The sequence below is a fragment of the Schistocerca cancellata genome, chromosome 2, assembly GCF_023864275.1.
Source record: "Schistocerca cancellata isolate TAMUIC-IGC-003103 chromosome 2, iqSchCanc2.1, whole genome shotgun sequence".
Taxonomy (NCBI): Eukaryota; Metazoa; Arthropoda; class Insecta; order Orthoptera; family Acrididae; genus Schistocerca; species Schistocerca cancellata.
The window spans coordinates 658,248,528-658,264,785 of NC_064627.1; the positions used below are offsets into that span (position 1 = coordinate 658,248,528).

At 39.3% G+C, this 16,258-nt stretch overlaps 1 protein-coding gene across 2 annotated transcripts in view; it reads right to left on the bottom strand.

The window, feature by feature from the left end:
- Nucleotides 1-16,258, bottom strand: part of LOC126162339 (cleavage and polyadenylation specificity factor subunit 1) — a 316,445-nt gene that overhangs the window by 33,775 nt on the left and 266,412 nt on the right. For both annotated transcript variants that reach the window (XM_049918776.1, XM_049918777.1), the window contains exons 20-21: nt 4,831-4,989; nt 4,498-4,650 (exon numbers count right to left, since the gene is read on the bottom strand). In XM_049918776.1, the coding sequence (XP_049774733.1) occupies nt 4,498-4,650; nt 4,831-4,989 (312 nt within the window). The remainder of the gene's footprint in view (nt 1-4,497; nt 4,651-4,830; nt 4,990-16,258) is intronic.

Genomic DNA, 16,258 nt, shown 5'->3' on the forward strand with positions numbered 1-16,258 from the left:
CCTTTCATGGGTAAGTGCTCTACCAACTGAGCTAGCCAAGCATGGCTCACGACCCATCCTCACAACTTTACTTTTCTGTTCGCATTTAAAATAGATTCAACATAGTTCATGTTTACACTGCACACAAAAGCCAATTCCTGCACAGTAAACAACTAACTACAAACACGAAAGTGCCATTTCTGGAAATGATATAACTCAAGTAATAATATGTACCAACATGGTCACTTGACTAGAATACAAATAAGGTGCCGAGATCCAAAGGGTCTAAAGCACACTGCTGCCAAGCCACATTTAAGTGAATATCAGAGAAGTCAGTGATACAACTTCTCGTGAATTTGCATATATATGTACAATATGGGTCTACAGCAGGGGCGGGCAGGAATCCTGCACGTGTGCGATGCACTTGCATGTGTGCAGTTAAGAGGTGTTCTGCGTGCACACAGGGGCAAGCTGGCCACCCGCTTCTCTCCACTCCCCACCATACCGTCTCTCCGCTACTTCCTCTGTAATGTGTTTTGCTTCCTGGCCTGTTTTATTGAATGAAAGAATAAGGTTAGTAGGAGTGCTTGAAAGAAATCGTGGTTTGAAAGAGTACCTATTACCTTCGATATGTTTTATTTAATTATCACAGGTGGAGTTTGCAATACATTTAATGTCTGAAACAAAATTTCTACATATAGACAAATGCAAACAGTTACGTAAATTTTCATTACTGATGTTTGCTCTTAACCGAGACTTATTAATCTTCATAACAGAAAAAGTCTCTCACAAACGTATGTCGAGCCAAACATTGACATTATCTTCGCGGTTTCACGGTGGAGACGAGGAAACTTGCTGTGGAAAGTCAAGATTAAAATCTATTACATGTCTTGCCAAAAGGAACATGTCTCTCAGACGAGAATTATGCTGTAGAATCTACAGCGCAGATCTATTAATTCCATTTGCAAACTGGAATGAATATCATCTACAGAAACAGCAACTTGTCTCGAGAACTATTCAAAACCTTGGGATAAGTGTGATATATCCCCAAATCGCTTGAGAAATTCCTCTTTTATTGCACTAAGTACGGGAACATATTGAAATTTATTATAATGGCGTTCAATATTAAACTACCGCTGACCAGCGAGAATACTATCACATATTATACATTTCGAATTTTCACGTTTTTGCACAAAGAAAAAATGATTCTCCCATTCCTTATTAAAAGATAGAAAAAGTCCACTTCTCCGTTTCCTTGATTCGCTCTGCATTTTCCGGTTCTTGAAATACAATGTTCACTACGTAGTGGTCGCTTCGCTTCAACGTCCGCAGCTTAGCATGGTACTACACTGCCGCAACTTGCCGGCTGTCGTCACTGTCCCGTTTGACGATTGCACGCGAGCAGCACACGTGCAGCGCCGTGTGCTCATGAGCCGCGTGCAACGTTTGCCCGCCCCTGGTCTACAGCACAAATAAACCTAACTCATCTTAAGATCAACAGATTTCAGAAGCATGAATAAATGCTACAATCTCACAATCAACGATGGGGTGCTTTAGGCCCTTCTGATTCTTAGCACTCCAAATGGATTACTGTATACAAAATTCATAACTTAATATACTATAACTTATTCAGAAACACACAACATAGGTTTATTGTCAGCACAACTGTAGCATTTAATGATGTCTGATCTAATTTTACTACAGTAAATAGTGAGTGACTTAGCATATCTGAGGAGTGTGCTTTCATCTAGCAAGATTTATGCAGAGCGAATGGATAGAAGCATCTGCCACAGTGTGCTACCACCTGGTGGCACTGATGTAAACTTCTAGCTGAGTGGCAAGTGCCAGTTGTGAACATTGTGAGCCATGCACATTGTTTATCCAATCTGTATGTATTTGGCCTGTAAGGCAATTATGTCATGCAAGTTAAGCATATACAAAAGCTCCTTAAAACATGCATAACAGGAGGTGTGCTTGAGAACCTGATCTCAAGTTTCACAGAGTCTAGAGGAGTTGTAGCGGGGCAGATTTAAAAGCTGTATCTTTCAGATTGCAGCATCTATGTTGCGTGTAACAGAGTTCAAAGAAATATAATCAATAAACCGCAAGACATCGAAAGTTAGGACATTTACGTGCTCTTTCACAGCAGCTGCCAATGGTACAACATTTAACTAAAAACACAATTTTAGCCACGTATAAAATTAAGCAATGAAGTATCAGGATGCGAAAAAATGTTGATCATGTATTTTAAAATGAATATACAATAAAAAAAAATTGTATGTGTATTCAAATTACAGTCTCCAGCTTAAAATCTAATGCAACTACAGTAGTAGTCATGTGATAAAGTTTAAATAGGCGAGCAGAGCAAGGCTCGGGACCTTTTGACGTTCTTGTGTGGTTGGTTAAGGTTAGTAAGGTCTTGTGCAACCTGTGAGCTGTATGTGTTTATGTGATAGTGTTGTGTGGTGCATAGTTAGTTTAGACTTAGTCATTTTCAGTGCAACAGTTGCCAATTTTGGAAATGAATAATCGCTATGTGCCAGTATACACATCTGAAATTCAACTATAATTTAAAAGAATTGGCTGTTGCAAATGGACTTCACTGAACTGTTTAAATGTTAGGAATTGTTCAGATGAACAATTTGGTGCACTGCACAATGCCTTTGGTATACATTAGTCACTGCCTTTGTATACTTCCCATGGCCTGCAAGGTCAGTTATTTCAAATCTTATTGTTTCACTGTGTATAATTGTAGCTCGAGTAAATCCACCAATTATAATTTGTTCTCTTGTGCTAAATAAAGCTGAGAGTGAATCTAATCTTAATACTTTGATACATTTTGTCCCAAAAAAGGGAAAAAAAGAAACTGACCACTAAATTGATTTATGGGTACTCACTCTCTACTGGTTAGGTAACAACTGATTACCATCATTATCTGATAATTAATTTCACTTTATTCATCTGTTGCCACATCCATTTATGTTGCCATAACAATTTACAATTAAGAGGGCGTATACTTTGCCAAATCTATTCCTGGAGAAGTTTCTGAATGGAAACAAAAATTAGCCAATATGAGGTAATAAGATGATCCAAGTAGGGAGAATATAAAATGTAGACTGGCAATGCCAAGAAAAGCATTTCTAAGGAAGAGAAATTTGTTAACATCGAGTATAATAGATTAAAGTGACAGGAAGTCCTTTCTGAAAGTATTTGTGTAGATTGTAGCCAGGTAAGGAAGTGATACATGAATGATAAACAGTTCAGACAAGAAGGGAATAGAAGCTTTTGGAATGTGGTGCTACAGAAGGATGGTGATGATTAGATGGGTAGATCACGTAACTAATGAGGAGGTACTCAATAGATGTGGGAAGAAGAGAAATCTGTGGTACAAACTGACTAGAAGAAAGGATTGGTTGGTAGGACACATTCTGAGGCAAGAATGGATCACCAATTTAGTACTGGAGGGAAGTGTGTGGGGTAAAAACCATAGAGAAAGACCCAGAGATGAATACATACAGCAGATTCAGAAGGTTGTAAGTTACAGTAGTTACTCGGAATGAAGAGGCTTGCACAGGATAGAGTAGCATGGAGGGCTGCATCAAACCAGTCTTTGGACTGAAGACCACAACAACATTCTGAATATGGAGTCATGCATGAGACTTGAGCATTAAAGCTACTCATTTTTCACATTATCTGCACAGATTATTCCCACTAACTTCTGTGAAAAAAAATGGAGTTCAGATGTGGCTGTTTATTGATGCTATATTTTTAATATGTAAATATGAGGATTTTAGGGTATTTGAAATATTTTTAAGTTTATTGTTAGTTCAACTGTTTGTGTTGATATAAGCAGTCAATGTTTAAAAGGGGCTCATCAGAGACAGAGACAGAGTTGGGAAGGAAACCACACAGTATTTCACTTAAGAGATTAGGAAAACCTAAATCTGGATTGTCAGATGATGAACTGGATCCTATTTCTTTTGAGTGCAAGTCCAGTTTCTTAACCACTGTGCTAGCTTGCTTGGCTGCTAATTGTAAATCAATCACAATTGATCTAAAATGGAGTAAGACAGAAGTAAGTCATATTTTGATAGTAAAAGGGATTAGAATTGATACCTTTCTCAGAAAATTAAAAAAAAATACAGGTAATAAAAAATTTCATGGCTTTCTACGTAGCAACTCCAGCCCGGAAACAGGATATGTAGACAGAGACAATGGGTGTAGTTTCTATTAACCATAAAAGTCATTAATACAAGGAAATATCACCAAAAAATAATTGCAAAAGGAATTCAATAATATAATAATGAGATTTAAACAGCACATGTCAGGGACCAGCACTACATACTACACACTACCACTATAAGTGACACTAAGTTTTCATTCAAGTCGGTGGGGAACTGTAAAGATTTCTGTTCCTGAAATGTTATAGTTCGACACACTAATTGCACAATAAAAGAACAAATATTTACTGCCAAAATTAATTTTGATCACATAATATTATACAAATAAAATCGGTACCTTCTGACCTACTGCTGACACCAAGAAACCAACAACATGTGTTATAGCAGTGACAGGTCCTTTCTGCTCTTTGGAATACACCATTTTGAATCGATTCTTGGTAAGGGGTTGTCCTGGTTCTGGTACAACTTCAATAATATCAAATATTAGAATCTGAAACAAATATATACATTGATAAATATCAGTAATAATTACTTTTGTAGAAAATATAAATAAGCAAACATTCAGCAAAAGAAAAGTTACCTAACAATCTGAGTTGCAGTGTTAATCTGAACAGACCCACAAATACAGTATATTGTTCATGCTGAAAGAATTAATAAGTAGAAATCTTACCCGTCCTCTACTTGTTATATCTTCACCATAATTGTAATTTGTTCCAACAGCTATGTAGCCTTTTAATCCACTTCTTGTCCCCTCATATGCCAGACTAACATTTTTCAGGCAAGTCACGTGTTCCCACTCATCAAGCTCCATTTTTGTGTTAGGGATGACCTGTGAAATAATACAGGCAGTTTAACATTTTTACAAACATGTGTATTACATAAACATATCAACTGTTTGAATAGCTTTAACTGGGAAGTGCCACTTGCTCACTAATGCTCACAAGTTACAAAAGCAGCAAATTTTGTGTTGTGGCCATCCACAGCTGTAGAACTGAACCATGATGAATAAGACCATATCATCTGCATGATAAATCTGTTTCTGATCCAACTAGTTTTGTGGCATTAGAGCCACATTTTCAGGGATACAGCTGTACGTAAAAAAAGAGTAAAAAAAAAAAACAAATAAAGATCTTGTTTTGGTTAACATGTAATTGCACTATACACAAAGCTATAAAGAAAAAAAATATGTACTCATATTTATAATTTGTTCCAAATGATAGGCAGTAGCATATTTATAATTTGTTCCAAATGATAAGCAGTAGATGACCCAACATTCTTTGTCCAATTATGATAAAACTTTTTAAAAGTCAAGAGATTGATAGTCCTATTTAAAATAGAGCAGAATGCAAGAATTATCATCCTGATACAGGAAAACTAAAACAAGAATAATGAAGTAAACCAAATGGAGTCAAAGATAAAATAAATGATATATGTAGGTGGTGAAAGTTATATTCACACTGGCATGGTAAAACAAATCTTAACGCAGATCTTGTGTAATTGTACTACAAGTTAAGTCTATATAAAATGCTGCTTACAAAGTAGACTAGACTGGACTGGAGGAAGGCAAACATAAAATCTTGTATAGACATACGTAAGGCTTGATATCGCTGTGACAGCATGAGATATATAGTGACTGCCTAGAACTGAGCTGGACAAGGAAAATGGGCACATGCGCTTAAGAAAATATCCAACGGAAAGTGACACAGGAAGTGAATTGTTAACAGTGGAAGAGAATGTTGGACAGCATCATTACAAATAATTTTACATGTGAAAGGTAGAAGAATCTAAAACACAAATGTTATTTTATTTTTAAAAGCAAGGGGGCACTCATGCATAGAGGAACACAATTATAAAATGAAAGGAATTATATAAGATTTTATCAATAAACTTCTTTATAAGTGGTAAACACATATATAGAGATATATCTCACAATTCTAGAGGTCAAACAAGGAAGAGCAGAGTAGAGAAATGTGATATCAGGGACTACTGTCCATCACAGCATTTTGGCAAACTTCAAATGCTTAAATAGAATAAATCAGTACATAGGTTTATTTATTAACTTAAAACACTTTTACATGCATTTATTTGAGTTGTCCCTCATATCATATTTCTCTACACCACTGTTCCGTGTTTGACCTCTACAATTGCTAAACATTGTGAGATTCGTATGTCACTATTTAAGTGTTTGCTATTCACAACGAATTTTATTGAAAGTCCTACATAATTCCTTTTATTTTACAATTGCATTCCTTTATGCATGTCTGGCCCCTTCTTCTTAAATATAAGGTATGTCTACAAAAGATTTTTTCATGCTCCATTTAGCAAGCAACATTTTATTTAAACTTGACGTATCATACAATTATACAAGATCTGCTTTAAGATTTATGTTACCATGGCAGTGTCAATACAGCTTTCACCCCCTACATAGATACATATGATTTTTTTTGTCATCCATTTGGTTTACTACATTATTCTTATTTAAATTTTGCTGTATCAGAATGAAGTTCTCCACATTCAACTCCATTTTAAACTGGACAAAGAGTGTTGGGTCATCTTCTGCTTATCGTTTGGGATAAATTATACATGTGAGTACATAATTTTTCCTATAAAGCTTCGTGTATAGTACAACTACATTTTAAATGAAACAGGATTTTTATTCACTTTTTGCTCTTTTTTACATCCAGCTGTATCCACAAAACTAGTTGGATCAGAAATAAAGGTTTGTTGTACAGCTGAAACAGTCTTATTCATCAAGTAGTAAATGATAACAATGACTTTACCTACACATTTGTTCATCATGAAACGTATTATCAAAAGCGAAGTCTATTTGGCTTATTAAGTGCAGCAATAATTATTACAGGAACTGGAAAAAATTACAACATTTCATATCCTCTCCAACTCAAGTTTCCAACAATAATTTCATGTTTATTATTTGCCACTTACTGACTTATGGCATGTGCCAAAGTTAGCAATTCAAAATTAACAAAAGCAGGACAGCAGGACAGGGCTTCACAAAAAGCATGATGTGACTTACCAAATGAAAGTGCTGGCAGGTACCTAGAGGTACCTAGGTACCTAAGGTAAGTCTTTCCGCTCCCGGGACTGGAATGACTCCTTACCCTCTCCCTTAAAACCCACATCCTTTCGTCTTTCCCTCTCCTTCCTTCTTTCCTGATGAGGCAACAGTTTGTTGCGAAAGCTTGAATTTTGTGTGTATGTTTGTGTGCGTTTGTGTGTCTGTCGACCTGCCAGTACTTTCATTTGGTAAGTCACATCATCTTTGTTTTTAGGTATATTTTTCCTACGTGGAATGTTTCCTTCTATTATAACCATATATATATATATGTTTGCCTTTACAAATGTCTGCTTGTGTCTGTGTATATTCGGATGGATATGTATGTGTGTGCGAGTGTATACCCGTCCTTTTTTCCCCCTAAGGTAAGTCTTTCCGCTCCCGGGATTGGAATGACTCCTTACCCTCTCCCTTAAAACCCAAATCCTTTTGTCTTTCCCTCTCCTTCCCTCTTTCCTGACGAGGCAACCGTTGGTTGCGAAAGCTAGAATTTTGTGTGTATGTTTGTGTGTCTATCGACCTGCCAGCGCTTTTGTTTGGTAAGTCTCATCATCTTTCTTTTTATATATATATATATATATATATATATATATATATATATATATATATATATATATATATATATATATATATATGAATATAATAGAGGGAAACATTCCACGTGGGAAAAATATATCTAAAAAGAAAGATGATGAGACTTACCAAACAAAAGCGCTGGCAGGTCGATAGACACACAAACAAACACAAACATACACACAAAATTCTAGCTTTGTGTGTCTATCGACCTGCCAGCGCTTTTGTTTGGCAAGTCTCATCATCTTTATATATATATATATATATATATATATATATATAAAAGCATGACAATTTATTTTAGAATCAATAAATAGTTTATATTTTACGCTGTGGGGTAATAACTAAACTCTAATCTCAATATAAGCAAAAAGTAATGCATTGAGAATCTTCTGCAGTCTTAAGCAGTGGTATTTAATTGTTACAAATACAATGAAATTATCCTGAAGTAGTTTTCAATCTTTTCCAGTGATGTTTCCTTTGAAAGTGTATTTTTCGATAGAATATATTGCTAAGAGAAGAGCTGGGTTGTTATCTTGAAGAATATAGCTATAAAATTCCTCACAAGACATATCCCTGAAACCGTATTTCAGCAGTAAAATTCCTTTCACCATGTCTATCAACAAACAGTTACTTTCTGTTTAGGGAAATTTTCAGAATTTCTGAATATTTGGTGACATGTACACTTTTTAGATGAAGAATACCATTTTCACACTTTTGATTAGTAGGTATTGAAGACATGCAAGAAGGTGCACAAAGCAAAGGTCCTTTAAGTCTTTGAGCTTAAGTCCTTTGAAGTACTGGAATTCTTCCATTGGCTGCATCCATTTTTCCAGGCGTTCAATGTAAGTTTCAAGGAAAAATGATAACTTTTCTATGTACACCTGACATACTTTTTCCAAGCCATCTTCTGAAAAGGAATTCAGAGCTCATCTGACTTCAAAGAATGAAGAACTTATACAATAGAATTGTTTTCCTTTTCAACAGACATTTTTGGATAAAAAAGGTGCATGGTTGAGAAAAGAAGCAGAAGATATTTCTCTGAAATGTCACCTGTAGAAAATATCTAACTGCTGAAGGCACATATTTCCTACCTTAAGAGCTTACCGCTTGTTGGGTTGTTAGCGGGAAGAGACCAAACAGCGAGGTCATCGGTCTCATTGGATAAGGGAAGGACGGGGTAGGAAGTCGGCCGTGTCCTTTCAAAGGAACCATCCCTGCATTTATCTGGAGCGATTTAGGGAAATCACGGAAAACCTAAATCAGGATGGCCAGATGTGGGATTGAACCGTCGTCCTCCCGAATGTGGGTCCAGTGTGACCTTTAGAGCAGAAGTAAGACTTTAGTGCTGCATACAATTGTCAAATCCTCCCTCTTGCTGGTTATAATGATAGCCATCTGGTCCTGGAATGGTTTAGGAGCCGTTGGTAATTTACGTCCACAAATTCACAGAAATCTTTCTGTTTCTCTGTGCATATTGCATACATGGGGGGAAAAAGCTGAACATTTTTCTAACAAAAGATTCTATAAAGGGAATCTGTTTCTTGTTGAAGGGATTATGTAATATATGCACTGTGCATTCAACTCCTATTAGGCTTTTGTGAGAAGAATGCACATTCTTTTCTTCGCTTGTGCAAGAACACTGAAGTTAACATCTGCATTGTCACCAGCAAAAGCAATGCACTGAGAAGTAGTAAGGTTATCCTTTTTAAAAGTATCTGTAATATAACAGGAAATGTTTTCTGCAGTTCCCTTCAGACACCTTTCTAAATTAAGCACCACTGTCTGAATAGCACTGCTTTTGTAATCAAAATGTTGAATTACAATTGGGAACATTTCCAGTTACTAGCATTTGTCGGTGTGCCAAATTATGGAACTATGAAGGACATAGTTTTGACAATAACATGTGTGAGGTTGCAATGACACTGTACTGTGATGCACTTGTCGTGCAATGACATTATTTGCAATGGCTCTGCTTTAGTTCTTCCACAAGATAAATTTCTGCAAACTCACAGTTTGGAAATAGCTTCTTATTTAAGTTTCTGGTACAATCCATCAATTCGTACAAATGGTGGTAAAAACTGATATTGTATGCCAGTGTGGTTTTTGTGGCTTGAACATTTCTAACTACAGGCATATGTTTTTTACTCACAAAACTGAGCACTGAGCCAGATGCAGGGCTGGTTAGTATCATCTTTTCGTTTTTCTCTGATAAGATGTCTTTAAAAATCCATTGCACACTTATATCCCATATTAATTCTCACACACTTTACACTGAACTTCACATTGTTTCATCCTGATGATAATGGCCTCCATGCTTGTAGCATTTTTTCCTCCAGGATACTGATGTTTGTATGCCACTTTCAGTATTCTCAAGACACAGCATATACTTCTCGAGGAGCTTCAGACGTCTTCTATGGGTGATCTAGGCTTCATACTCGTAAGTGAGAGTTGGTATGATGATGGTATGATAAACAAAGAGCTTACTCCGCTGAGGTCTTGGTTGCCAAAGACCCTGTCTTGCAGACAGCCAAAAGCTGTGCTAGCTTAAGCAATACTGCATTTCAGCATCAATATTTGTATTAGTCGAGAGGTGACTGCCAGGGTCAGGGAATTGAACAATCCGTAAGACTTCACCATTTAGTGTTATGGTTGAATCTTAAGCAATACTGCATTTCAGCATCAATATTTGTATTAGTCGAGACGTGACTGCCAGGGTCAGGGAATTGAACAATCCGTAAGACTTCACCATTTAGTGTTATGGTTGAATCTTGACTGTGAAAATTGCTGCAAAATGTGTGTTTTCTGATGTTGACATCTACACTAATGCTCATGTACGCCTCACTGAATACATTCAAAATTGCTTGAAGGGCTTCAACTGAGGTAGCCACAACAACATTATCATCTGCATACCGGAGTTTTATGACAGAGGTTTTGATTATCTAGGTCACAGCTCTACTCAACGAATAGTGAAAATTCCACCGTCTGTCCTATACACTATTCTGGCTCTCAATGGTAGTTTTACTACAATAAAGAGTAGCAAAGCTCCAACTAATGTTGAAAATAAGGAAGGGTCATTCACACAACCTTGCTTAATGAATATGAAATAATACCAAGTACAGAGGCTGTGAGTTGTAAGTTTGGAAATTTAGATTATAGAGTTGGTACAATTTGAACTGATGTGTTTTTCCAAATATGGTCATATTATACAAACAATAAATGACAATATAACCTCAATAACTATTGCCATTATCACTATCATCATTAATTAACAAATCAACAATAGCATAACATGGTATAATATTGGGTAAAGTTTAGACGAAAGAAGGAAACAGGAAATATATGAGGAGTTGGTAGATTTTAACAAGAAACAACAGGGAAATAAATTTCACAAAAAGAATGTGTACCCAAAGCTGGTTCTCAGTATACAATAACAAAGAACAACATTTTGCATTGTGAAAATATTCTCTGTGCTTGTAATAATGCTGATGTGTTCTAATGCTAATTACAGTACTGTTCTCACTTTCAGCAGAATCTAAGTTTGATACCCTTAGACATATAAACTTAATATTATAGAATATTTAACAATAATGTAATATTCATTGTTTGTCGCGATGATGGCTATTGTGCAATGTCATTATCAGGTGTGATTCCTGTCGATCATTTATCACTCATATCAGGTGTGATTCCTGTCGATCATTTATCACTCAATAAGTGTAAACATGTGTAGCAGAGTGAATGGCTTGATGGCAAATACACTTATGATTGCAGTTGATAATTTTTATAAGATGTATTGCATTCTGTTGATTGACTTAATGCTCTTGCATTTATTGTATCAGTCTTCTTAGCCTCATTTCAGGTTATGAAAGTGTGTGCTATGTCTACCATTAGCCAGCGGTATACACTACTTAAGGTACAACTAACTGCAGTCCAGAACGGCAGACCTGTGACTGCCTATAAATGCCATGTCGACAAAACCCACCAATTCACACTAATCCTCTCATTGTCTGTAGATGCTTTCCATAGCTGCTCAGTGGAAACCATTTCCAACCTAATAGCTTTTTGTTCACATTTGCTTTGACTCAAAATCCACTTCACTATTTGTTATGTTCCTCTACAGCCTCAGGCTTCTCCCAAGACTCATCAAGTTACAGTCTTCCATTGTAAGCATGTCCAGGTTGCACTTGCTGAGCGGAAACTATACCTCAACTGCTGAACAAACACTGACTGCTTGTTATGTTCAGTTCCAGCCAAGAGTTTCTCCCTAGACTTGTTATGTTGTAACTGTTAATTTAACAGTTTTATGCACAATCATGGACAAACATTTAGAGATGTCCTTAGAATGAATTTTCACTCTGTAGCAGAGTGTGAGCTTATCTCAAACTTCCTCGCAGATGAAAAACTGTGTTCTTGACCAGGAACTGAAACTAGAACCTTTGCCTTTCACAGGCAAGTGCATTACTGACTGAGCTATCCAAGCACAACTCATTATTTGCTCACACAGCCACACATCAGCTGATTCAAATGTCAGCTTATTATATGACTTTGGTAAGACAGTATGCTGAAAACTGCAATGGACTGTCAATTTGTGTACTTAACACTAACACGAAAAGGTATGGGATAATGCGATACATGTATAATGACAGGTATTCACATCAAATTTGTCTAACTGTCTGTAATGGTGTGTGTGTGTGTGTGTGTGTGTGTGTGTGTGTGTGTGTGTGTGTGTGTGTGTGTGTGTGTGTTTACAACATTTTTTGATATCTTTACACATACCATAATTTCAACTATTTCATTTTGATGGTGCATTTGATAACATTATGTACTTGACACCAAAGAACCTTCCTTACACCTGATGTATCCATGAGTATCTGCTGTATATAATGATTGCCTTATTTATTTTTTCGTGTAATATTTCTTATAAATTCTTAGTTAATATTTAAGTAACTTGAAGATGGAGGCTTGACCAAAATTTGTTGTTCATAAATCAACTGGCGGTTTTATGATGTTCTTTACATACTGAATTTAACTGATGGAAAAAGAAAATATACAAATGCAGCAAAGGAAACAGCAAAAGATATATTCTACCTACAGAAAATCAAAGAAACCTTTGTAGAAAAGAGGATAGCAGCATATCCATGAAGAATTTAGAGTACTAAGCAACAAAGGGAAATCTGAAAGTGGAAGACTTACAGTATATGGAAAGGTTGTATAAAGGCATTGAACTTGAAGACAATATTAATGAAATGGAGGTGTGATTTTTTTTTTTTTTTAAAGGGCGCTCAACTACTGAGGTCATTAGCGCCCAGTCACAATTGTTAGAGCACATAGAATCTAGTAAAACTCAAGGGGGGGGGGGGGGGGGTTACGGACACCAGAAAGGTCTTACAAAGAGGCAGATAAAATAAGTGAAAGAGTTAGACGTCTTTGGACAATCCAGTCAAAGTAATGAAACGAAGAACACGAGCAGCTGCTCGAGCGTCATCCGTTAAAATATCCTGTAAAGTAGATGGCAGAGACAGGACAACACGAGATTGACTAAAACGGGAACACGACAATAAAACATGGCGCACTGTTAATGCATGACCACAAGGGCACTGCGAGGCTGGGTCACCAGAGAGCAGGTAGCGGTGGCTAAACCGGCAATGCCCAATACGCAACCTGGTCAGAAGGACCTCTTCTAGCCGAGATGGTCGGGAGGAGGTTGTCCAAGCAGTTGGGAGCGGTTTTACTGCCCGGAGCTTGTTTCCTTGAAGTGAGGACCAAGTATCCCACCACAAGGACACAAGCCTCTTCCAAACAACCCCACTAACGTCAGATGACGGGACACAATGGGAGGCTGGCCGAGGCAGGCAGCCTTGGCTGCAGCATCAGCAGCCTCATTTCCAGGCACTCCTACATGGCCGGGAACCCACAGAAAGCTGAAAGGAGAGCCACCCTCAGCGAAAGAATGGGGGGATTGCTGGATCCGTTGCACCAAGGGATGGACCGGATATGGAGCTCCCAAGAGCACTGAGTGAATCAGAGCAGAGTACATAGATGAATGGCGGTGGCGGCGGGTATACTGAACGGTCTGATGGAGAGCAAAAAGCTTGGCTGTAAAGCTGGAACATCGGTCGAGGAGCCGGTATTTAAAGGTGACGGTCCCGATGACAAAGGCACAGCCGACACCATCGTCAGTTTTGGAGCCATCAGTGTAAATAAAGGTGTGACTGGCAAGTCGCGCATGAAGTTCGACAAACCGTGAGCAATACACTGCAGCCGGAGTACCCTCCTTCGGGAGCGAGCTGAGGTCGAGATATACATGAACCGGAGCCTGGAGCCAAGGTGGTGTCGGGCTCTCACCCTCTCTGAAGGTGGTAGGGAGGGTAAAATCCAATTGTCGAAGCAGACGATGAAAGCGGACTCCGGGGGGCAGCAGGGCAGACACGTACAACCCATACTGATGGTCGAGAGAATCGGCGAAGAAGGACTGATAAGAGGGGTGGTCGGGCATACCGACAAAGCAGTACGTCGCAAACCGTCTTCTCTTCAGAGAACCGGAAGCCATTTGCCACACTCCATGAGTATAGGCTGTCTAGACAACGCTGAAGGCAGCGCTCCAGGAGGCATGTTCGCTGGGCACTGCAGCAGATCGCGAAGTCATCGACAAAAAGAGAGCCTGAGACATTAGGTGGAATGCAATCCATAATTGGATTGATCGCTATGGCAAAAAGGGCTACGCTCAAGACGGAGCCCTGAGGCACTCCGTTCTCCTGGAGGAAGATGTCGGACAATACGGAACCCACACGTACCCTAAACTTTCGATCTGTTAAAAAGGAATCAATAAAAAGGGGCAGGCGACCGCGTAGACCCCACCTGTGCATAGTGCGGAGGATACCTCCTCTCCAACAGGTATCATAAGCCTCCTCCAAATCAAAGAACACAGCGACCGTTTGGTGCTTTCGCAAAAAGTTGTTCATGATGAATGTCGACAAGGTCACAAGGTGGTCAACAGCGGAGTGGCGGCGACGAAAGCCGCATTGAACATTGGTAAGTAGCCGTTGAGATTCAAGAATCCAAACTAACCGAGCGTTAACCATGCGCTCCATCACCTTACAGACACAGCTTGTAAGAGAAATGGGGCGGTAACTAGAAGGAAGGTGTCTATCCTTCCCGGGTTTGGGTATAGGAACAACGACGGTGTCACGCCAACGCATGGGGACTTGACCTTCGGTCCAGACGCAATTGTAGGTACGAAGAAGGAAGCTTTTGCCTGCCGGAGAAAGGTGTGCCAGCATCTGAACGTGAATGGCATCTGGACCCGGAGCAGAGGACCAGGACAGTGCAAGTGCACGTTCGAGTTCCCGCATAGTAAAGGGGGCATTATAATTTTCCAGATTCAGCGAGTGGAACGAAGGTCGCCGAGCCTCTTTTGCCTCTTTCCTGGGAAGGAAGGCAGGGTGGTAATGGGCGGAGCTTGAAGCCTTCGCGAAAAAGTGGCCGAAGGCGTTGGAGATATCCACAGGATCAAAAAGGACCTCATCACCTGAAGTCAGGCCAGGTACCGAGGAGTGGGCCTTAATGCCCGACAGCCGGCGCAGGCCACCCCAGACGACAGAAGAGGGAGTAAAACTATTAAAGGAGCTGGTGAAAGAGGCCCAACAAGCTTTTTTGCTGCCTTTGATGACTCTACAGCATTGCGCTCGGAGTCGTTTGTATCCAATACAATTCGCCAACGTAGGATGGCGGCGAAAGGTGCGTAAAGCACATCGTCAAGCACGGATAGCGTCTCGACAAGCCTCATTCCACCAGGGGACGGAAACGCGACGTGAAGAAGAGGCAGTACGAGGAATGGAACGTTCAGCAGCATTGATGATAACAGCCGTGAGGTATTCGACCTGACTGTCACAACTGAGAAAATCGTGGTCCGGAAAGGTCGCCAGGGAAGAGTAAAGTCCCCAGTCAGCTTTCGGTATGTTCCAGCTCGAAGGACGTGGGGATGGGGTGTGGTGCAGAAGAAAAACACAGGGGAAGTGGTCGCTCGAATAGGTGTCAGAAAGGACATACCACTCGAACCGACGGGCAAGAGTGGTATAACAGATCGAGAGGTCCAAGTGGGAGTAGGTATGAGTAGAGTCCAGGAGGAAAGTCAGGGCGCCAGTATTGAGGCAGACAAGATTGAGATGGTTGAAGACATCCGCCAAGAGGGAGCCTCTCTGACAGGATGCAGGAGAGCCCCAAAGCGGATGATGGGCATTGAAGTCGCTAAACAATAAAAACGGCGGAGGAAGCTGAACAATCAGGTGCATCATGTCAGCCCGACTAACTGTGGATGACGATGGAGTGTAGACGGTACAAACAGAAAAAGTAAAGGCAGAAAGAGTAATACGGACAGCTATTGCTTGGAGTGGGGGGGGGGGGGGGGGTCAATGGGAGGGGATGGTAATAGACATCGTCCCGAACGAGCAAC